The sequence below is a fragment of the Hippopotamus amphibius genome, chromosome 3 (genome assembly GCF_030028045.1).
Source record: "Hippopotamus amphibius kiboko isolate mHipAmp2 chromosome 3, mHipAmp2.hap2, whole genome shotgun sequence".
NCBI lineage: Eukaryota > Metazoa > Chordata > Mammalia > Artiodactyla > Hippopotamidae > Hippopotamus > Hippopotamus amphibius.
In genome coordinates, this window is record NC_080188.1 from 105,293,272 (window position 1) to 105,319,278 (window position 26,007).

A 26,007-nucleotide genomic window follows, 5' to 3' on the forward strand; every position below is an offset into this window, starting at 1 on the left:
ATATTCAAACTCAAATACTGATGAAATTAAAGAGACATTCTTGCCTTTTCTCTATGGATATGCTCTTTTGACTGTTCATAATCTTTCCAAAACATATCCATTCTTCAAAGCCTTATTTATATTCACCTCTTCCAAAAGATCTAATTATGTCTGTGTTCTACACCTACCAACAGCATGATGTAGGACTCAAGTAAAAAGCAATAAAGGACTTTGCTTCATGTGCTACCCACTAACCTAAAAGTAACAGCCAGAACGGCAGCCTGTGCATCTTCTTTATCACCTTGATGCAGATTTCTAATGATTAGACACCCTGATACCCTAAAGAATAAAGACTTTGCACACCAACACCAAAACCAGTGATGGATGACATGTCACCAGTTCTCCCAGCTTCACCACTTTCATGCAGTGGGATCTTGGATGGTTTCATTATATGTATAAAATGAGAATAATGGTAGAATCAATTTTTTGAGGATTAAATAATATATATAAATAATTTAAGACAGTTACACATAAAGATAACCCACAAATAACACCTATTACATAATAACATACAGTGTTCCTACATTTATACAGAATTCACTTCTCTAATGAAAAACAATTCAGAAAAATAATATCAATAAAAAGTATCCAGACAAGCTAAAGTTAGTAGGTCTATTCACTGAGAGCTCCTTAGCCCCAACCCTGTGTTTACCTACTCTTAGTTTATGCACAGAGTTATCAAGACTATGTTCGGTTAACTCACTTGCAGCAGATCAAAAGCAGAGAGTTAGAAATGCATGGGGTAATGAAGAGTCCTAAAGGTAAGTATAGTTACAGTAGCAAGAAGCTGCCAATTATTCATCTAGTCATTTATTCATTCTTTATTTTTTCTTTATTTTTTTCTTTCTTTCTTCCTTTCAAAATTATCTTTTTGATAATCTAGTATGTACCAGATGTTGGACTTGCTGTGATAAACACAGCAGACATTCTGATACCCTCATAAACCTTACAGTCCAGTGGAAAGTTCAGATGAGGGAAACAAACTGATTCCCAATGGAGTGAAGAATCTTATCAAAAAGACATTTAAGAACCAAGTAGTTGCATGTCATGAAAAAAACTATGCAAAATATTATATTTCATATAATATTAATTTGCATGCAATACATTTTAGAGAGTTTTCTTATATTTTGATTTACATCAGAGCTTTTCAAATTAAATAACTCAGTGCACTGGTAAACTAAATGATCTAAAATATGAAGTCCAGAGATGAAGGAGGGATGGGCCTGGAAAGAGGAGAGAGAAGTTAAGTCACAGTCCTGTTTCCATCAAGAGTAGAAAGAAAGGGAGGTTACAGAGTTCCCTTTCAAGCCCTCCAAACAGCAGTCAGAAAGTCCTGCTGAAAATAAGAAATGCTTGGTGATGTCTAGGAGTGATGATGATGCCAGCAAAGGACATCCACAGTGGGTTTCTCCGTTGACCACAAGATGGCACGTACTCAGGAGATAGCAGGACCAGCAGTGGGCCCACAGCATCCGCAGCTATTGAGCTCACCTCTTATGCCTGGCTCCACCGTGAACCAGCTGAGAGGCCTTGTTTGCATGGTCCACACCACCAGTCTGTGCTTAACTTTCCTTATCTGCAGGATAGGGGCAAGAATGGCAACCTCATAGAGTTGATAGACCACGTAAATGAGAGGATACGTGTACAGCACCTAGAGCAGAGTTAGGCATATGTAGATAAGGGCTCCATATATGTTAACTGTTATCATTATAATACATGGGATCCTCATTAGGGGATCTTTGTTAAGTGTACAGGAATTACTGGCACTTCTCAGCTCCCACCCCAAATGACACAGAGACTGTCTTTAAGACAATAAACAACTCGTGCAAAATCACTTGAGGAATTACTGAATACGTGGGCAAGCACCTATGACAAACATGCATATAGTATATTTATATTTATATCTGTAGTAATAAAACTAAGCCAAAATAGAAGTCTTGGTTCCATAGGCAGGCGTGCATATGTAGAATTGTGGTCACATAAAGAAACATAAATATATTGGTTCAGTATTTGACTGAGATATCCCCTTGTTCCTCTAAATGCACAGTTGCCTCAGTGAGCAGTTTTCATCACTTTACAGCTGAAACTATTTAAAGCAAGCTATAACCTATTCCATGGTCAGGGTTTCGAGGTATAAATCTGTTTCTGTTCCTATGAGAACACAAAGAGCTGCATCTTCTTCATAAGGATAAGAGGAATAAAGGCACTTTTGTAAATAAATACAAAGCCCATAATATAAAGCAAATTCACCAGGTTAAATCTAGGGTTGAAAAAGCCCTGGATGTTGTGTAATTACCTGTAGATCCTATACAAGCATCTCAATCAAGCAAGCAATCACGGAGTAAACTGTACACCCTCCACTTCACCTCACAAGGCAAAAGTTACTGTTGCCAAATGCAGTCTTGGAGTGTGTCTGCCTGGAAAACTCCTATTTAGTCTTTTAAATACTAGGTATTCATGACATCCTCTTCAAAACTCTCCTTGAGTCACCCAGTCAGAGTAAATCAGAGTCCCCCCTGCTGAACCATTTCCATCCTTTGAACGCCCCCTGTTGTTGTATTTGTGTTTGTGTGTGTGTGCATGTGTGTTTGTGAACAAAAATTTACATCTGTCTCTACAATTAGCGCTGCTTTCTGGGGATCCTGTCATGTTTATTTGTGCTTTTTCCATTCCCTAGCACATAGTAAGCACTATTAAATACTCATAAACCTCGAATAAACCCTTTTTATTTCCTGCTTTACTTAAGTCTCGAGCTCAGATTAAGAATAAATACACACTCATGGTAGCCATGATTTAAGTCAAAGTATATGCTCAAAGTAATTTACTCCCTAATAGTTTGTTTTTCTGAACAACATTGTCTAATGCTCAAAAAGCCATCCAATTCAATTTAGGAAAAAAAAATAAAAACAGTTGATGTGGCTTGATGCCAGGAAGGTACAATATGTGCTAACTTATACTTTACCCAAGTTCAGGTTATTTAGGCATCATATGGACACAACATCGTAGGTATTTTATGTAGTACATGGATAACTGACTCACTTTTCCAGTTCAGCAAGTCACAGGAAGAAATCTAAAATATATTTTACACCAAACTAGAAAGTCTAATGTTCCTTCACAATTTAGGATTTTCAAAAGCTAACTCAGTAATCTTGACGTAATTTAAACACCTTGTATAACTGAAAACATCGTTTACTTCACTGTGGGATTTAATTGTCTATTAAATTTAGTAGATAGATTTGATAGATAGCAGGGATATTGTTGGTCTTTGGTAATTCCTTATGTTCTAGGGATATTTTTGCAATGCACTGTAGTGTTGGGGTAAAACATCAGGTCTGGACAAGGACAATCAGAATATAATTCTGACTGCACATTTCTCTGCTGGGTCACTTGGTTAACTTTCCAAACTTCTCTAAGCCTCATTTTCTTCTATGTAAAGTGGGAACTATATTAGTACTTATCATAGCATTATCATGAGGATTAAATTAGAAAGTACATCTAGCAATTTTAGCGTAGTATTTGACACATAGTAAAAAAAAAATAAATCGTAGCTAACAATATATAAACTCCATGTTTATTCAATTTGCTAGAAATATACTTGTGTTATAAGAGTTGAAGAGCCATTATACATAATCATATTGAAAGTCGATGCTATATCACTGTAGAGGTGTTTAGAGCCTACCAAACTCATACAATCCCTGTGTGTGTTTAGTATTGCCAAAATCGGTGATTTCATTGGTTATCAGTTCTTCAGTCAATGAAACTTATTGTTTATTAAAATGTAAGGAGCAAGAAGTTTAAGGACTAAGAATAAAGATACCATCATTCTCTACCTGATTAAGGAAGAATATTAGAAAGTGCTTCCAGGAAGACCCTAAATACTTTTCTAATGAATCTCTCACTGAGTTATGAAAATACACTAGGAAAGGAATGATAAATTTTGAATAAAAATACCACTTACAGTGTTTACACATTGCATAATAGTTGCTAATGTACCACATACTGTGAATTAGCTTCAGAAATCCTCTTGAACAAGTAATTGGGATCTGGTTTTGATAACACATGGGAGGTGACAGAGGAAAATATGAAAGCAGAGGCTCCTGGAAGGCCAGGCTCTACGTGAGGGCCAACCCCAAACATCAGCAAGATTGCTATGGTGGAAGACATAACAAAAGTTAACAACTTTTGATGTTCGGTAGAGGGAATTAAATCACTTTTCCACCCCCTGCCCAACACCTAGAAAAATCTTACAGTATGGAAAAAAAATCATGAAAAAATGATATTAAATGTTACCTACGATAATTCTTTATTACATATAATTTACTTACCTATTATAATTCTTTATTACAAACGTTTCGGTACTTTGCTGATAATAAATCACATCTTCACAACAGCTCCAATATATTTATATCCATTTTAAGTATGAGAAAATTGAAGATCAGAGAGGCTATACAACCATCTCAAGGTCAGGCTATTTAGCAAAGCCATAATTTGAACTTGACTTTACCTAATTCCAAAATGTCCTTTAGCTAAATAATTGATAGTTTTATTTTACTTATTTACTATATTATTATTTTTAATATCTCAATAAGCAATTGCGCTCATAAGCACAACAGGTTTAAAAAATACCTAAAGCAACTAGTGTTGTGTGAAAATAATCTTCATACCTGTCCTCACCACATATTCATGCAAAAAAAAAAAAATAGGAGACAAAACAGAATTGATATCCATGTGCAAAAAAATATGATTCCACAGAGATAAAATACAGCCTCTTTTATGATAATCACAAATAATTTACTGCTATAATTCAATTCAGCCCAGTGAAATCCCTAAGTTATCTGAGTTTCTCATTTTAGTTCCTCAGGCTGAATTTTAAATTCTTGAGGGATGATGTCCCAGGATCAATAATTAAAATTTTAATTATTAGTTCTGAGGGATTCCTTGTTGATGTGTGTGTTAGTTTCTCCCTTCTTCTCCCTTCCCTGCATGGGAACATTTCCCAACATTAAATGCAACGTGTCTTCAAGTGACCAAGGCATTCTCATCCTTCCATGTGGCTTAATACTGGTTACCATGAAAATGGATGCATTCAACACAAAAGCAGCAAAACCTTTTAAAAGGCAGGCTTCAAAGACCATACACAGAGTCATGTCCATACACAGAGTCATGTCCTGGAGTCAATTGGAATTTAGGGATGGTTATGGCCCTAGCATACTCTCAATTGTCCACATAGAAACTTTCTAGATTCTCTTCTCCCTGATTGTAGCAACTCTGGAGCCATCCACAGTTGCATAGCTAGTAAATGTGAACTGTTTATAAGTAAGGGCAGCATGGAAACTTGCTAGTTTGGGGAGTTCAAACACACCATTTCACTTTCATAAGCCTTGGTTGATTCATTTTGAAACTGGACATTAAAATATTTAGCCTACTGTATTGCTCCCTTGTTATGGATCTAAAGAAAAGAAAGGAAGGAAGGAAGGGAGGAAGAAAGGAAGGGGGAGGGAGGGAGGGAGGAAGGAAAAAGGAAAAAGTTAATATTAATTAAGTATTTTCAATGTATATAGAGACAGCTGAGTCCAATAATGCTGCCACATAATAACATAACTTAATATTATAATTCTCAAATCCTGAGTGCACTAGATTGGTTGTTATTCATTTGTTTGGTTTTAATATCAATTCCAGGTCCAATTCTTAAGCAGAATCTCTGCAGATTGGACTCAGATATAGGTATTTTTAAAAACTCCGCAGGTAAGCACTTAAAACCTTATTTTTCCAACACTTTTTACTGAAAAAAAGATACAATTGTGGATTTAGACAAAGCTAAGCCCAAAATATGCATCCTCTTAGGGAGTTCCATGTTGTTACTTCCACTTTTTCCCTACTATATTTCAACCTTTAAGAAATGTTGTGCGAAAGCAATCTAAAATGTCCAATACTTATCTAAGACTCTTTGGAACGTCCAGTTCCCTTTTGCTTTGATGACTCTGGAACCTCCCAGTGTAGATCCCCACTAGTTGCCACCCCTCTCAGAGTGCATTGACTCTGGCATTGTGATGAAAGCTACTCAGTACACATACATGGCAGACACGGATCCTTTAACCTACATTTCTCTCATTGAGTCTCACAATTCCTCATTCTGTCCTTTCCAAGACATCCCTCCATATACCTCTCCCAGACTTCCTTGTCACTTATTTTCCAGTCTTATTGTAAGTCTCTGCTCCGTCAGTCAATCAACTAGTTACTGCTTAGGAAAGAGTGTAGAGACACATCTCAGACTATCCTTCTTCCCATGCTAAGAAAAAGACAACACGTTGTACCCCATATTATTTTGCATGTACATACTTTGGTCCTTAATTTATATCCCTAATACTACTGTCTGCCTAAAGGAATACAACATTCTTAGAGGATAGCTCAGTCTATGTTTTACAGTGAGAAAATAAATAGAAAGTGCCTGAAATATTCTGTTGTGTTTAGGAAATGTGGTTGCTTCTACAAATGATTGGGTCAGAGACAAAAGAAGCCAATTTAAAGAGTTGTGATATCGTAAATATCAATAAAAAACCATAATAATAACCAAAACTAAATTTCATTTGCAGCATATTGAACCAATGAAAGCCAAGGAGTTTAAGGTTTCTCAAAAAATGAAAAACATACAGAGAATATGAGAAGAATAAATATAATAGAGTAATTTTAATTGGATTTTTAAAGGTTGTGATTTAATTAAATAAGTATGTAGTGTATAGAAATTTATAGAAATTCAAGTAAATATAGATGTGTTCATGTTTTATTGGTATACTCAGTAAATAATAACTATGACTATTCTCTAAGAAGTTGCAGTAAAATTAGGAGCTCTACAAAGAACAAGAAGAAATAATCAGCACTGATGAATATTACTATTAATAATAGTCAGTAATTGTTGTCACACTGAATAACCAAGTATTAGATAGACAAAAAATAATTAGATAACAGTTCTTAAATGAAAGCTAATTATGGGGACTCAATCTACGACACAATAGATGAAGATTGACTACATTTATTAATTAAACTTATCACAAGATTAAATCGTTCTTAAATGTCTCACGTATTAAATTAACACATAATAGTAACATGAAATGGGTTATTTAATGTTGGCTGAGAATTTTAAAAAATCATTTTAGAGGGAGATGTCATTTTGCAAAGAAACCAAAACTATTGTTTAAAGGGGTGAATATAAAAAGTCATATTGACATTAAACGTTTAACTATAAAAAAAAATAACCATTTGACATGTTGCTCCTATTTTATCTACTTTAGGAAAAATGCTCTATTTTCCAATAAGAAACCACTGTTGGCCTGAGAAGATTTTTACTCATCCTTATCTTTTACGGTTACCTCAACTCCTGGGGAAGGTCCAAATAATATTGCTAAAGCATAAAAAGTTTACAAATAAGCATATAAATAGTCTTAGCTAGCTACTAGACTAAATATAGATGTAATGAAGAAGTTAATTAAGCATATAGTATTGATGTTAATGATGTGTTTTTGCCATCATTTCATTGGGAATGTTTTGTCTTCAGTAAGTATTTAAACAATACAAAGGAATCAGTCATACTGAATCTATTATTATAGTACAAATTCCTAAGGTTCTTGAGGAAACAGTGAATACCTGAAGCCTACGTGGGTGTACATGTGCTGATAATGTTGGCTTGATTATCATATGACATTCTGCTTGGTTTACCACTTTTATAAGCCAATTCCTTACGTGCTTTCCAGGCTCCTGCCAATGCAGATTAGTGTACACTTCCTCTAAGAGCAAATCTTTGATTTCATCATCTGGTCTAGTGATATTTAACTTTCGCTATAGAGGCATGTGGAGTTGTGAGGTTGGGTGTTGAGGAGAATTACATGAACTTACATAGGGCAACTCCCTAAGTGCAGTCATTGGAAGACTTTTACAGGGAAAAGCTAATTCTCTCAGGTGGGGGAAGTTAGGAACTGCCTCTTCAGGCAAGGAATTTTGTTTTTATCTCTGTTCTCGTTGGCCCAATGTCCCCATCCCATTATTTTATGGTCTCTATTTTTCCCTCCATCAATTCTTTTAGCTCACCATAAAACCTCTGGCAATGTTTACTATTTAACTAGCATTGCTTCTCTGCATTCCTTACAATCAGGCCCTGGCTTAAACCTCAACCATATCTTCCATAAAGGACTAAAGGAGCTGACAAACTGTTTCAAACATATGTTTGAGGCTTTCCAAATGTTATTTCATGTTCACAGTAGGATAATCATACTTTTCAATTTAAAAGATCCCATGTATTTACAACCAATGTTATCACGGTTATGATGAATGCTACGACCAATTGATCTTTCAGTGCTTTGCTCTCTGACTGCACTTCATGCTACGACATTACTGTTGACAATTTAAATTGTCATGAGGCTTCTACATGCCAGGGCTCACCAGTGTCCCATTTCCTTGGCAAGGGGTATATCTGCATATTCTTTAACTATGTCAACAAACTAATCTCAGAGATCCAGCTAAAAGGCTTGATCCCAGAGCTACACCTAATGTTAATTACTGCATCAGTCAGAGTCCTGTCAGGAAACAGATGGCCCACTCAAATCAGGCAATTTGAGGAAAATTTAATAAATGGAATATGTATAAAAAATGTGAACAGAGGACAGGAAAATCACAAAGGAGAGACTAGTCCTTTGACACAGCATCTTATATCAAGGCCTGAAGGAAGAAGGGGAAAAAGCAGTTATCAGAACCCAGAGAGATAGGGAAAGAGATTCTGTGGTTCGAGAAAAGAGATCAAAGTTGTGATATTGTTCTAGGGGTTAATGTGGACTTCACTGACTTTGCAGGGATGGAGTTTTGGAAGCTAAGCAGATCTTCTGCCCCTTTTCTGTTTGTTCATCTCTGTTTTCCTCAGACCTTAATCATAAAGATGAGACCACTAGGCAACATTTAACCTGACTACTGATTTTGCTTTACTGAATGGACACAATGTCTTGCCTAACCTGTTGATTCCCTTCCTGGATTAGAAGAAGAAAGAATGAAGAATTAAGTACTTAAAGAATGACTGAGTCTCTACCTCCCAGATTCTCCTTAGCAAATTTGTAGGTAGACCACGTGGGTAAGAGCACATCCCATTGCAAGTGGACAATATGGGCAAGAAAACATCCAGGTGGAGAAGGTCAGAAGTCAGCAGTCTGTACGCAATGGAAAAATGATGAAGGCTCTGATCTCCTACCTTAATAATTAACTGAGATTGTTTCCCCTGAGCAGAATCTTGGGAGCTGGTCTCCAGACAAGAGTCCACCTTCTCCCCAGATTGCTGGCTTTTCTGAATAAAGCATCTTTCCTTTATACCAACATTTGCCCCTTGATCATTGGCTTTTGAGTGGCAAGCAACCATACCTGAGTTTGGTAACAGGAATAGGTATTCTGAAACCAGTCTTTTCTCTCTTTTCAGTTCCTCCCCACATTGGCCAAGTTCATTGATTTAGTTCATGTAGGTTGGTATCCTGGAGATGAGAGCAGGGTGGCAAAGGATAGCAGACTCTCTAGAGGGACAAATGGAAGATATCCAAGCAGCCTACAGACATATCAATACCTATGTGTTTATTAATATTCTAATGTACATAGTGGGTACCTATCTGCTACATGCATGTTTGGATTCAGCAAAACACTATACAGAATGAAAAGGAGATTTATGGTTGACTGTATCTATCCCTGGGGAATCACAGTCTCTACACAAAACCTTTCTGAGTCTTATTTAATAAGACTGACTTTGTCAATGCATAGTTTTGCTTAATTGCCTTGCTTACCATCCCTCAAGCTATACAACAAGGAGGAATTCCATGGATATAAAACATTTAGGATCCACTGTTATCAAAGATTCTGGAACTAGCTGATTTGAATACTAGAGTGTTGGGATAAGGTCACACTACAAATTTTGGTAAGTTGTGTGATTCAGATTTACTGGTGGCATAGAATTTCTTTTTAATCCCCACAATGATGCAGCAGTCATTTATATTCTGTTATAACAGGAGCTGTAAAGCATCATTTTTATACCTCACCATCATCCTATGGCAGTTTCTAAGAGGAAAAATGGAGACTTGGCTTTCCCTATTATTTGTGGTGAAGAAGGATAATTTATATTAAAGGAAGGAAAGGAAAATAAAGCTATACAATTGACACAAAAATGCAAAAAAAAAAAGCCATTGAGAACTATTTACCAGTGGAATAATCTTTCATGGCTATTGCAAGAGTCTTAGGGGACAGCAGACTAAGCCATCTATATTCAGGTTCAAAATAAATCATAAAAAGTTTAACTTTTTTAATTTGATTTTTGTCCCAGGGGATAGAAAGGCAAAAGATACATTAAAAGACATGTTGGACAACAGCTTATCATTCCTGTCAGGCTGCCATAGCCTCTAGGTAAGATTCATCAGAAAAGATTACTTTCTTAAAACTAAAACTTTTAACTTGTGACTTGGCACCCATGTTTAAGCCTAAAGGGAAACACAGTGAATATGTGTGCCCTATTTGGTTTGTGTGTGTTTGTGTTGTGGATTTAAGCATCTTCAATTGAGAAGATCCACAAAGGTATCAGTGACCCCCCCAAAGTTCATATTTGGAGCATAACACAAGGAAATGAAGAAAGTCAACAGAAGATGAGATGGGGTACCATGGTGGTCAATTGTAACTCATCAACAGAGCTCTGAGGCAAAGGAGAGTATGCTTGACTAGCAGAGGAAAAGAGCAAAGGTAGAAAAGACCGATTTTATCATCTTTACTCCTTTGCATAATAATAATTCTACCATATAAAAATCATGGCATTAATAACCAATTTAATATTAAATAATCAATACATGATATCTATTATTGGATGTCAAATACTCTCCTCTCTCCTTAAATATATTAGCTCTATTAACTCTCCCCACAATCATAAAAAAATGCATTATTACAGATGACAAGTGCATTATACATTACAGATGAAGAAATTGATTCTGGGAAAGAGTAAATGTTTTCAAAGGTGGTCATGATATAGAGGGTTGAAACCAAAATTCAGCCCAAATCTGCCTGACCCTACATCTCATGCTGAACAATCCATATCGCATCCCCAAATTATTGAATACTCTCTTGAAAAATCTCTTTGGATAGCTCATCTGTAAAGTGGGGATAATAATTGTATTTACTTTATGTGATTATTGTGAAGTTAAAATGAGATGACTCTTTTTAAGCACTCAGTGGAGTGTCTGACCCATACTAAGTACTCAATAAATATTATTATGATAAATAATGGAGAAACCTGACAAGCTGATTTTAGGGACATTAGCTAATGTGACACATCTCTTGTCTTTTAAAGATTGGGTAATGAGTTGATGAAAAATGAGGCTGAATATAACTGTTGCAAAATCTATTTGTATAGATACTCAGGATAAGTACAGTTCACTTTTAAAGCATCCTGGTCACAGCTGAACAGATAATGATTATGTCTCTTTGAAATATGCTTGGTGTAGGGGAAAGACTGAATTTTCTAATCCGATTGCCTTGGGTTTAAATCCTGACTGCACTTACTTATAATTTTACCTGGGCAAGTTAATCAAGTGATCTGGATCTGTTTTCTCGTGGGAACAGCAATCCACACTCCGTAGAGGTGTTTGACAATTAAACAAAGTTCCCAGGAAGGTGTTACAAAAAATTGTTTCTTAAAGTACAGTAATTAGCATCATTACTTTTAAAATCATTTCCTTCTTTTGCATTGAGTGAGATTCTCCTAAATAAAGTCAAGACAGTTTTTGGTTAATTGCTTTTTAGAGACTTTCAAAGCTATGAACCCCTGAGGTACTTAAGGAATCAAATACACTGGGGACCCAGAGCAAGTATAAATTATCTGGACCTATGGTGTGGTCCTTTGTTGGCTGTGACTGTGAGAGTTGCAGGTAAGTGTCCTGGTCCTGGGCGAGGTGAGTAGAATATTTCTATATTCATAATCAGTATTGGCTGTCAATGAGGAGACACATGACTCTGCCAGAAGGTGATTTGGAAGCTACTTGGAAGGATTTATCTGATGCCACCTGTATGAGGTACTCACCTGGGATAGCATCTGAGTCTCTCAGCTTTATCCTATTGTTTTAGAGTTAAAGTGTTATAACTGAAAAGAGAGGAATCCATGGAGCCCATAAGTAACTATGAACCTAATATCAGGCATGAAATGTGGAGGCTTAGTGGTTAAGTACCAGGTCTCTGGAGTAAGACAAGATGATTTACTAACTGTGAAATTACTAGCTACTTGTGAAACCTCGGTTTGTTTATCTGTAAAATTATTGCTGCCAATCTTTAAACACACCTATAATGGATGTTGTAGAAATTAATAAAATAATTCATGTGAAACACTTAGCACAGTACTTGACTCAGAGTATTCAAAATATTTATCTACTATTTTTATATATAATAAAATTCTGGAATAATTATGAGAATCATAGAACACAGAAACAGAAGATACTAAGTTGAAGATTTAGTCCAGGAGTTTTCAAATTTTTCTCACAGGAAACCATTTTTAGAACTCATGAATCCATGTTTTCAGAGATTTTGCCTATCCACTAAGTGCTCTCAATTTATATTGTTTGTATTCATTTAGAACAAGTAGCCCACAAAACTTCATAGTAAACTACAAATTAAAATGAAATAGAAATTGAACTGATATACATTTTCCATCTAAAGCAGATGGGAAAGATTATATTCTACTATAGGGAAAAGAGAATAAGTTAAATTAAGAGGATATATGTAATATTAGATAATGAGAAGTGCTAGGGAGAATAATACAGTAGAAAAGCGAAATGAGAAATGTCACGGAAGTGGAATGCTATATGGTGATCAGGGCGCACTGGAAAAGGGATGATATTAGTGGCAACTGACACCTGGAAAAAAAGAGGGCATTCTTTGTAAAGATATCTGAGGAAGAGCATTCTAACTATAGAGTGAAGCAATGCAAAGACTCTGAGCAAACCCAGTTTGTTCAAGGAATTGAAAGGAGGGTAGCAGGGCTGGAGTGGAGTGAATAGTGAAAGGGAGACAAGAACAGTAGGAGCCAGAAGCAGACAGGTAATACGTTTGCACATCTTAGTAAGGATTTGAGCTTTCACTCTGAATATGTTCTGAAGTCATTAGGGTGATTGAAGAAGCGTAATGTAATCTAACTGATATTTTAATAGGATCACTCTGGCTGCCTTGTTGAGACCCTCAAGGGGGGTAAGGATGGGAGTGGGGAGGAAGCAGGGAGAACATTAGGAAGCCCTGCAGTAATGCAAACGTGAGGTGAGAATGAATTAGTGTCAGGTGGAACCACTAGAGCTGGGAACAACTGGTCACCTTCTGGATCTGTTTTGATGGTAGAATCAAGATGTTGCTGATTGGTCAGCTACAGGGTAAAAGACAAGGAGGGGTCAGAAATATCCCATGATTTTCCCTAAACTGAGATAATGCATTTACTGCAGAGGAGAAGTCTGAGAGCAAAGCAGGCTTAGGGAGGATTGTTAGGAACTCGGATTTTCCTGAACTTCCCAGTGGACATCCTGTAAGAGATGTTAAGTAGGCATTTGGATTCATGAGTCTGAAGTTCAAGGAAAAGAAATGGTCAGGAGATGATGATAGATAGATAGATGATAGATAGATATAGATAGATAGATAGATAATAGATGATAGATAGATAGATAGATAGATAGATAGATAGATAGATAGATAGATAGATGATAGATAGATGAAAGAGAGATAGGACTCATATGAAGAACATTTAAAGTCATAAGACTAGATGGTCCACTGGAAAGTGATTGTTGATGGAAATGAGAAAACATTGAAGGGTTGATTCTAGGGCTCCCCAAAATTCAAAACGGGGGACAATAACAATGAGAACTTGCAGCTCTGGAAGAAGAAAACCCAAGCAAGTCTGATGACCTGGAAACCAATGGAAAAGAATGTTTCCATCAGAAAAAACTAGTAAATGTCAAAAACTGCTAGTAGGTCAAATCAGATGAGGTCTAATACACCTCTGGATTTAGCTACATGTGATTTTGAAGCTAGATGAGGGAACCTTTAGAAATGGAGAAATGTAATGGTCTAGAAGTGGTGGCCCAGACAGGCACAGACTTTCTCTTTCATCAGGCTATTCAAAGAGCCAGATTCCTCCCATCTTGCCTCTCTGCCAAACCTAGGGTTCATGGGGGAGGTTAACTTGCTGTCCTACATGGGTTCAGGTCTAAAGGAACTGGAAAGCTGGGTGAGAACTTTCATATTAAACTGATGTGTAAAAGCTGGGCACCTTCCGTCTAGTCACATTTTGTTGGAGCCTCTCAGAGCCAGATGCCTGTTCCTTAACTCCGGTCCCCTGAGTCTACTTTATGATGCCTGATTTCTGCATCCAGGTTGTTCCTAGACTCCCAGCCACCCTCAGCTTTTCTTTGGGCTCCACTTTTTGTGTCCTCCCCTTAAATGTTGGCATCCTTCAAAGCTGCATGTTCTGCTTTCATTCTGGAAATTTCTAGATTTGTGTGTGAACTTTAGCTATTATCTTCATGCCGAAAAAACAAAAAAAAAAACAAAACAAAAAACAAAAAAACAAAAAAACAAAAAGAAAAAGAAGAAAAATAGTAGTAGCAAAAGCCCAAGAGAAACAACCTTACATTGTTCTATATTTTACTCAGAAATCAGTTTTATTAACACTAATTTTCCTAGTCTGGAAAAACTGAGTGTTTTTATAAGTTCCAAGATGATGAACATCCAAATAACAGTCTTGTTCACCAGAACTTTTGTTTATTTAGCTATAAAACAACTTAGATTGATGGGAAATTAATGTGACTGGAATTTTCCCTTAAGTGTATTATAGATGTACAGTCGCTAGATATATTTGTGTCTATTCATTCCAACAGAACAATTATAGTTCTGTGTGCAGGAATCTTGAAGAAGGTGAAACAAATTTCTATGTTAGATGGACACCAAGTCACATGGTCATATTCTAATTAGAATATGCATTATTTGCCTGATTGTTATTTAGGTAGAAATCCTTAATAATAAAACAGTAAAAAGCAATAAAAATTTTCAATAATTTGTAAGTTTAGAGTACTACATTATATATGCAGTATACATGAATTTCTTACATCTAAAATTCACTCTTTAGATTACTGTTATATATATTTTATTGATCAAATATATATATAAAATACACTTAATCCTTTGTGCTTTATAATCCCATCATTGTACATCATTCTTCTGTATATATTTCCCCCAAAACATTGTATATATTCAGGTTTTATTCTTATAACATGTGTATTTTCTAATGCCTATACATATTACTATGACCTAGAATTCATAGGGATCTAAGGTATCCCAGTATAGGGAAGAACTGAAAGAAAAATACTTGATTTTTTAAAAAAATATATTAAAAATAGGCGATATTCAGTATTTCAGATAAAATTAGCAATTTAAGACAAGAAGTCACACATTTAGCAAAAAAGGAAATTGACAGGATGAAGAAGACCAAAGTACAAGAAAACAGAAATAGTAACTGTTATCCTTCCTTTAGTTGAACAATCATTCCTAAGAGGGAAAAGTCGTTAACCAATTTCACATTTTTGTAATTGAATATAATTAAAGTTATTAAACAACGAAACCATTAGACTGAGGTGGCTCTAATTTATATCCTGACAATTGTTATAAGCAAAATCAAACTTAAACCAGAATCAACGCACTTAAATTCCAGAAAAAGAAACTTAAGAACAACTGATCACAAATAGCTGTCTAGGCTTTCCCAAACTGGGCAACCACTTACCCTATAGTCATTTAAATAATTTTCTTGTTTTACTTTGCATCTTCTCTATAAAATCATCTCCCATACCTCGCCTCTGTTGTCTGATGTTTGTTCAAATAGACTATTGAAAATTTTCATTTATCTAAGTTTATCATTTAAAAATATATAATTTTAAACTCTGAGTGGTTTGTTACAAAACAAAAACTCTAAAATAAGAACTTACAGTGTTGGATCATAGATTTTTAGGTAGAACAGTGACACAAAGTCCTTTATTTAGCATATTTGCTATGTATTCAGCAAAGTGATTCAAGTTGACCTCATTTTCTCTCTTCTTAGGTGAGATGTCCTAGAGCCATGGAGAGAAGCAATTACACAGTGACTGAGTTCATCCTGGTGGGCTTCACCACAGACCGCAGGATGCAGCTGGTCCTGTTTGTGGTGTTCCTTGGTGTCCACATTATGACCCTGGTAGGAAATACCACCCTCATGGGGTTGATCTGTAATGACTCCCAGCTGCACACACCCATGTATTTTTTCATTGGGAATCTGTCTTTTCTGGATTTCTGGTACTCCTCTGTGTACACCCCAAAGATTCTAGTGACCGGCATCTCTGAAGACAAAAGCATCTCCTTTGCTGGCTGTGTAGCCTAGTTCTTCCTCTCTGCTGGGCTGGCCTACAGTGAGTGTTACCTGCTGGCTGCCATGGCTTATGACTGCTATGTGGCCATCTCAAAGCCACTGCTTTACTCTCAGGTCATGTACATAAAACTATGTGCATTTTTGGTAGCAACCTCATACCTTGGAGGCTTTATTAACTCTGCCATCATAACCAAAAGGATATTTACCATGAACTTCTGTAATGACAATATCACTGATGACTTTTTCTGTGATTTGCTCCCCCTGGTGAAGTTGGCTTGTGGCAGGAAGGATGGCTACCACGCTCTGATGTACTTGCTCCTGGCGTCCAATGTCATCACCCCCATTGTGCTCATCCTGGCCTCCTACCTCTTCATCATTGCCACCATCCTGAGCATCCCCTCCACGCAGGGCCATCTCAAAGCCTTCTCCACCTGCTCCTCCCACCTGATCTCTGTCACCTTGTACTACGGCTCCATTCTCTACATCTATGCTCATCCACAATCCAACTCTTCTTTGGATACAGACAAAATAGTTTCTACATTTTACACCGTAGTATTTCCCATGTTGAATCCTATGATCTACAGCTTGAGAAATAAGGATGTGAAAGAGGCTCTGAATAAACTCCTCAAATAAAGCAAGTTTCTCTCCTTCTAAGGAGATGCAAAGACAATATTTAATCAGTTTGTTGTATTTCAAGAAGAGCTGCCATTGTGTGCCATCACAACCAAGAATTCTTACAATGCAAGTTAGAGAATGTGCGCCCTTGATGCATGGCAATTCAAGAGACCTAAGATGAAAAAAATTAGGGCAATTTAGGAGAAAAAATTTAAATACAAAATATAAAAATTTGTTTTGAATTTTATATTACTCTAGATTAAAAACAGAGAACTCAAGTGCAAAACCTCTCTCCTACCTTTATAAAGTGATGGAACAGCCTACTCTTTAGCATGAAAATATTTTTGGCTGGCTGACATGTATAGAATAGTATCCAATCGTTATTTCCTAGAAATAGGAACAAATATGTTGAAATACTTTTTAATATTTTCCTATGACTATTAAATAGTTAAGATCATCACTTGCCATTCTCTAAATGGAATTTCTTAAGCGTTTTTATGTGTATTTTTTCCCCAGAAGCATTACCACAAAAGCCTGGAGGCTCTCGAGAAATAATTCAGCACAACTAGACTCAAGAAGCATGAGGTCTCCAATCTATGTCTTTTTTTCCTCGATTAAGGAAAAATCACTCAGGTTTCCACAACTGTATTTTTTGAATCACTTTATACGTACATTACTTGGAAAAACTTATGTAGAAAATATACAGGTAGTGATCAAACAGAAGAGGAAATATGTTGAAATGCATATAATTTTGATTTTTAAAAGTTAAACAATGTTAATGTAATTTATGTTGATAAAATGTGACTGTGTTCTTTTTTCTATTAGTATAAGCAGTAATGGAAAAACTCATGAAAGTGAAACTTAAGCAAAATAATCCCCCCAAATGTAGGTGCTCCACTCAGAGCAGAAAAAAATGATCAGCCCAGACAGTGGTGCATATTAACCTGAAAATTAAATCCAAGTTATATAATCACTTCCAATTGTATGTATAACCCAATAGAGACTGGGCCCAACACAATAATTCCAAGATGCTTGATTTAGACAATGTTCTAAAACCACAAACTATTTATGCCAACTTCAACTCTTGTTCTCTAAAAACAATATTTCTCTATTTCCCAAAAATGATAATAAAATTCCTATAAAATATATTATTTTAAAGTAATGTTAGATTTAAGTGGTATATTACAGTGCAGAAAATGAGTTATTTAATGTCAGTTAAGTGAAACCACAAAATATATCATTGCACAGGGTAATAACAGTTACAGAAAGTTCAAGTTGGTATAATAAGCCTATCTTTATAACATCCTAGTATCATAAATCCTGATATTTAACTGCAAAAAATATATTCAAACTACTGGCAAAAATTCCAATTTTCTTCCTTTTACAAGAAACAACCAAGTCCTGATAGAGATTGAGTAGGGTGATCAAATGGTCAGCTTAGAAACCCCATTGTAGATAGAGAGGGAACTTCAGGGGACTTTGGGAGACCACAGTAAGATTAATGACCACTCAAGAAAATCCTGAAACAGTACAGGCTTATGCGACTCATAATGCAGAACAAGTTGCTTAGCATCAAAGCCAGATTGGCTTGCTTCACAGCAAAATCAAACTAACTTGACTATCAACAAAATCATGCATCAGAAGCACAAGACATGCCCCAAAACAACAAAACAATGGTAGCATGAGGCCTGTACCCTGCCCGGTGAACTCAGTAAATTAATGACCCCTAAAACATGTTCTTTGCACCATGTCCTAAAAACAATAAAACAATAATGGAAAATAAGTCCTACAATATGCCCAGTGGTGTCATCAGGTAAATAACCCCCAGCACATGCTCTGTGCACACACAAAATAACACAATCATTTATGGAAAGGTGACATTTACTCAAGAAAGATCTTCTCTGTAGATCTTCTCCCCCTCCTGGTCTACCTTTGATTATCGAAAATGTAACCCTCTGAGCACTCAGGGCAGCACAATGCTTGGCTGCCCATTTATAAGCCTCACAAGCATCCTATTCTAATAAATCACTTCTTATCTATCCCTTTGCCTGTCGCTGAATTCCTTCTGCGCTGAGACATAAAGGACTAGGATCCTCGGAGTGCCATGAAACCACATCTATCCATTTTAGTCCCATTTTCCCAATACTTATCAGTTCTGACACTGTAACTTTCACTGGCCTAAGTGTATAGTCATAATATTTTGTGTATTGAAAAGTGATCTCAACTCCAAAATCAAGTCTAAATAACATTACCAAGACCCTGGTAAGAAGATTACCTACAACTAATAATAATCTTAAAAAGACATAAAAATACCTAAAACAGTATAACTGTAATTCAAGATGTGGCATGTGTGTTTTAGAAAATGTTCTACAATATGTTTAAGCCTAAGATTGGCAGCAAGTTTTTTAAGCACTATCGGGGGTGTTTCACGTGCAGTTTATGGCTGTGAAGCATTCAAAAGTGTCTCCATATTAATTTGAAATTATGCATAAATTGCTAAAAGAAAATTATTACTCAAATTGCAAATAAAGTTTGAAGTTTTAAGAGAGAGTGGTTTCTAAATTGTGTCTTTAGTTATACTAGTTTTAATAAACATTTCTTTTGGTACAAATATTTATTGGTGTACTCCTGCATGCCAAGAAAAAAAAAATCTCTTGAATTGACATGTTTTACTTAAAAAAAAATAAGGACCCTTGGTGCCCTTTCACAGCATAGACAATGGGTAGTGGGCATTTCTGGGTAGCAGGACTCATGTTACCCCCAAAATAATACTATAAGAGTTCTTGCGTTACATTTAGCTTTGTGTCAGGTTGAAAGAAAAGAAAAAGAGAAAGGAAGTAAAGTAACTTGGATCTGTATAGCTGAAATTCAGAAAAAAAAAGAAAAGAAAGGAAAATGTGGGAAAACATTCAGAAGTCTTTCTGAAACCTTGAAAATGTTACTAAAAGTAATTAAAGTATGTGGGCCGAGCGACTGGATGCAGGATGTCCTGCTTGAGCAGTGGAGGAACTAAGGGTGCTGGGCATGGAGACCATGGGGGCACAGGCTACCATGGAAACAGAAAATTGACCCTCTCTGGGGGCGCAGCCCCTTTCTCACTTGCACACCTCATATCACCCTGTTTGGCCCCGGAGAATGGCTGGTTAGCCAGAGACAGGTAAGATTCCTCAGGGGAGGAACAACCTAAGACAGGCACAGTCGCAGCGGGGGGGGGCCAAGAGGGATGGGGCACAGACCCTTAATCCTTTTGAGAGAGGTCTCCTGCCCCCAGGGCTGCTCTGCTCTCCACGCCCAGCTCAAATCCACACCCAGCTCAAATCCACACCCTGCTCAAATCGGACCCAGGAGGCAAACAAAGATCATTGCCCCCGGTCATGTGAGGCCTTTGTTTGTTTACTTCAAAGATAACCTTGTTTGTGGGACTAAACTGGGAGTGTTAGAATTACTCCATAATTAAATAATATCCAATTAGTCAACATAAACTTTTGTTTAATTGTCCTGTTTGTTATTTCTTAAGCCTATGAAATCCTAAGGGGTTGCAGGAATCGACATCTCTGGGGACCCAGAAACTGATATAAAAGATTCGGGGCTAGGCATATTTGAATTATGTTAAATTCAAATGATGATGATGTTGATAATAAATTTAGGCAAGTTGTCTGATTCAGATGATAGAGATGGAAAATCTTACTTGCTCCTCACAACCAGTCCAAAGGTCTTTTACAGATGAAGATATATATGTGCTAAATAAATTGCTTCTTTTGAAAGATCTTCACCACCTTTCTACTGCAGTTCTTGAAACCACTGAGAATTTATAAGAAGTAGCAATTCTCATGATTACAGACAAAAAGAGTAGTAAATATTATAGAAAAGGACAGGGAGGAAAAAACAAAAGCTCAAACAAACCAAAACATTTATTTCAGCATTTCTCAGACATGATCTACAAACCACCAGCATTACAAGTACTTGGACTGCTTTAATGAAGGCTGGTTCCTGGGCCCCATCACTAGCCTGCTGAATTAGGAAGTCTGGGCTGGGCCAGGTGAGTCTTTTGTGCACTGAATTTCAAAATCACTGATCAATTTGCAATTTATGATGTGCCCAGCACTGTGCTTAGACCTTCCTTGAGTTATCACATTTACAGCAACCCTCGGGAGAGATGAGTTATCTTTGTTTTGCATAAAAAGAAATAGAGTTTTTACAATGTAACTAGTCATGGAGAAGTTGAATCCTTGTTAATTGCTGGAAGTCAAATGCTTTTTCCATGATACTCCAAGCTGTCAGCTGTCTCAGGTTTGAGCAGTCAGCTCTGATTTCTAAGGCATGTTTCCTATTCATTATGGCATATAATGACAGAAAATCTACTGCTGACACTAAATACACTTTCTTCACAGACACAATCTATTTGGACAAATATTCCATAAGGTTATTTGGTAGGCAGATTTCTTTGTTCCTATTCTTGTCTGCAGAAACACAAACAGGCAGGGATTACTAGTGCCAGCAAGTGCATGTGAGATTATCAAATAATTCTGCTGATGGTTTAAGGAAAAAATGACATCATTAGAAGCCACAAAGCAAATCATCATTATTGACTTGTTTTTCTTCCAACACATTCATTCATTTGTTCATTTGCTACTGAATCAGGCCCGGCTGCTTGCCGCTCAAAAATCAATACTGGAGAGAGAGAAACAAATACTGGTAGGAAGAAAAGTTGCTTTTTATCAGAATGCCATCAGTCTGGGAAGATGGTGGACTCGGTGTCCCCACAAAACCATCTCCAAAGATTCTGCTTGGCCATGAAAGCTTTTAAAGGGATAAAAGGAAGTAATTTCAGTTAATCACTGAGATGGGGGGTCAGAGTCTTTGCCATCCCCCACTGTGTGCAGGCTTGTGTGCAGGCTTGTTGACATCTTGTGATTTTTCTTTAGATGCTAGCTTGTTCACACAGTTGGTTCACAAGATTACTGAAAGGGAAGCTAGGGAAGAGATCTAGTCATCTGTTAATTACTTATTCTTCATTTCTATTTCTTTGATCTACGGAAAGAACCAACACTTTAGGCAAGATATTGTGTGATCCAAAGATTTGAAAGGTGTGCTAGGGCTGGAGATGCATAGAGCATGGGGGTACCCGGTTTAAGGTTAGTGACTCTGCTGCAGAGAGCTCTTTCCTGCAAAGTGCTCTTTCCTGCCCAAAGCTGCTTACAAATCCCCACCTGTCAGAACATGAACCCATCTCTATGAGATCATGGGTGAAGGTCTGTCTTCCACAACCTCTTCATGCTGACACATGGCACCACATTCTTAGAGAGCAAGGTGTCCACATGGGTCTGTAGCATCTCTTTGTTGAGGGTTGTAGTTGCCTGTTTACATATATGGAAAGAGCAAGCTATGAGTATTTTGATGTCCACAAAGATATAGATTATTATGAACAATAGTATTAATTCCATTCTCTTAAGGTCAGTTCTTGGAACTGTGCTAGCCACAGACTCAGTACTGCTCAAGATGGAGCAATTTATGTCACAGCTGCAGTCAGGTCATCATGCAGTCAGCATTTTCCCTCTGGTGGCAGTTATACTATCTGTAAAACAGCTCAGGAATGTGCATCAAACTCTGAGTCTGTGACTCAAGGGTCCTAATCATTAACTGCTTGAACCTGCTCCTTTGTGACTCAGGGAGGCCTGGGAGACTTCAGCTTCTCTACAAACAGAGGCAGGAGACACAGTGAGGGCTTTGTACTTGGTCAGGGGGTGGGGTAGGGGGGAGACTCACAGGGTTCTGCTAGGTTCCACATTCATTCAGTCATTTAATATGAATTCTGCATCAATTATATGCAAGTAATATAATAGGCACTGGGATATAGTAATGAACAAAACAGACAAAAAATCCTAGTCTCCTGAAGTTAAATCCTAGTAGGCTCCTATTTCTGTGAGACCCCAATGACCCAGGAGAGCCACAGAAAGGTGAATGGAGCACATTCACATATATCAGCACAGGTAATCTTACCAATCGGTGAATTTCTCCAGTTATTTTTTTTATTTCTTCTCTTATATCCTAGAAAAATGCTATGAAGAGTCACAAAGTAAAAAAACCCAAAAAACAAAAACAAAAAAAACAAAACAAGAAAACAAAAAACAACAACAAAAAACAAGCTTTGTAGCAGAGTTGCTTAACAGAGTGATAACACTTTTAAGAAACATATTTTAAATGTGTGTTTAGATTTTTTCCTTTCACAAAGATCAGGGATATTACTGACCATTTAATATGTAGTAGACAAGAATAAAAATATTTTGCATCCATGGGACATCCCATCCAAAGAAAAATGTCCCACCCTCTACTTCCAGTGTCTTGATGGACATTTGTGCATTGAAAAAAAGATCTTTATCATTATGTGAATTTGAAATCTACTCTATTTTACAAATAAGGTATATTTTGCAAGGTTTTTCTATATATCAACTTGACTAGGAATTCAAAATTGAGGGAATATTGACACTGTTTTGTTTGGAGATTTATCAAGAATTATTCACCTTGTCAGAAATGTCTCATCACTAATGTAAATACAACTCTTGATATTGGAAGTATGTGGAAGAATTTATCTGATGCAACATGTATGAGGTACTCACCTGTAACAGCATCTGAATCACTCATCATTATCCTATTGATTTTGATTAAGGTGTTATAACCAAAAAGAACAGAACCTGTGGAGCCCACAAGCAATGCTTCACCTAATATCAGGTATGAAAGGAGATGGCTTACTGGTAAGTGCCAGGTCGCTGGAGTAAGACAAAACTTACTAATTGTATAATGACTAGCTACCCAGTAGAACCCCATCTGATCATCTGTAAAATTATGGCTATTAGTCTTCAAACATGTGTAGATGGATGTCTGGGGAATAAATAAAATAATGCATGTGAAACACTAAGCACAGTCCTTGACTCACAATACAGTATTAAAAATCGTTACCTGTTATTTCTACAAATGATAAAATTCTGGGATAATTATGAGAATTAGGGACCAACAGAATCAGAAGACATTAGGCTTAAGCTTGAGTTTAGGAACTTTCTACTTTTTTCCATACGAAATCCCTTTTAGTTCTCCCGTATCCATGTTTTTGAAGAATTTACCCAGTCACATTCAAGGGTTGATTCTGGGTTCTCCAAAATTCAAAGCTGGGGGCAATGGAAAGAACATGCAGCCTTAGAAACAGAAGAAAAACCAGGTAAATCTGATTACCTGAAAACCTAGTGAAGAGAATGTTTCCAGCAGGAAGGAATGATAAAATATTTCAAATGCGGCTAATAGATTAAATCAGATGAAGACTAAAATCTGGTCACTGGATGTAGCTTTACGTGGTCTTTGCACCTAAATGAGGGCAACTTTAGTGGTGTCATAGTAGCAAAAGCCTAAGTGGAAAAATCTCATATTGTTCAATAGTCTACTCAGAAATAAATTAATTTTTAATACCCACATGGATAGCCTAGTGCAAATTGAGAGATTTCATAGGTCATAATATGATAGCGATACAATTAGTCCAATTTAACATGATTTTTAAGCTATAGAATGACTTCTGTTTGCAGAAAATTAATGTGACTGGAATTGTTGGTTAAGTGTAATACAAAATCACCATTGCTGGATGTGTTCCTTTCAATCCATTTCAACTGAGCATTTATAGTTCTGTGTGCAGATTCCTGAAGAGAGTGAGATTCCCTTGTTATCATACAGAATGCCAAATCTCAAGGTCATATTCTAAGACATATAATTTTTGCCTGTTATTATTAAGGAAAAACATTTCTTAATAATAACTAATTATAAGAGTAATAAAAAATTAAGTAAGGTATAAGTTTCTAGTACTATATTATTTATGTGGTATATATGAATTACATTTAAAAATTGCTTTTTAGATTATTGTTATTTACTATTTTCTTAATTATAGAACATGTATAAAAAAGTTGATCTTGCCTACTTTATAATTGAATCATTGCATACCATCCTTTCTGTATAGTTTCCCCAAAACTTTTATATATTCTTATTTTTTCTTATAATCTTCTTATTCTGCCCATACATACTATTATGAGATATGAATTTATAATGGCTGTAAAGTGTCACAAAATATGGAAGCACTACAATAAAAATACTTGATTCCTTTAAAAATATATTACAAATAGGTAAAGTTCAGTATTTCAGATACTAAGAAGTAACACTTTAAGCTAAGTAGTCACACATTTAGCAAAGAGCCAATTGACCACAGGAAGAGGAATATTGTACAAAAAATTAGAAATTATCAGTTCATCTTCCCTTTAGTTGAATAATCGTACTTAAAGGGAAAAAAACCACTAACCAACTTCATAAATTTGGTACTGAATATTGTTGAAGTCATTAACCAAGTGGGCATCAGATATCATTTTTAGCCTGACAGCCTATTGTAAGCAAATCAAAATTTGTCAGCCTCAATGTGCTTGAATCTTAGTAAATAAAACTTAAAAACAACCACTCTCAAACAACAAGTACATTTTCCTAATACAGCAACCACTTAAGCTATGGCCAACCGAATAACTTTCTTTGCTTTGCCTCCACATCTTTTCTATAAAAACCTCTGCCCTAGCTCCTATCTGTAGAAAACTCCTAACCACATTTGGTTAAGAGCTGCGTGATTAAAATTGATGCTTGGTCAAAGAAACACTTAAAAAATTAATGTGCCTTTAAGTTTATAATCTCACAATATATGCTTATAAATAATTATAAATTATGTAATTATAATTTCCAAATAGTTTATTGCAAAATGAAAACTCTTTCTAAAATGAGAGCTTGCATTTCTGGATCTTAACTCCAAAGTTTGGCAGTAATGCAATGTTATTTATTTTCTTTTTTTTTCATAACAGTGATTCAAGTTGAAATTTCATTTTATCTCCTTGTAGGTGAGATTCCCCATGGCC

General features: G+C 36.2%; 1 protein-coding gene across 1 annotated transcript; it reads left to right on the plus strand.

The window, feature by feature from the left end:
• Positions 1 to 16,180: 16,180 nt before the first annotated feature.
• LOC130850225 (olfactory receptor 9G1-like) lies at positions 16,181 to 17,098 on the plus strand. The gene is given in 1 exon segment (XM_057729625.1): positions 16,181 to 17,098. A coding segment is annotated over 1 exon segment (918 nt).
• The last annotated feature ends 8,909 nt before the right edge of the window (positions 17,099 to 26,007 follow it).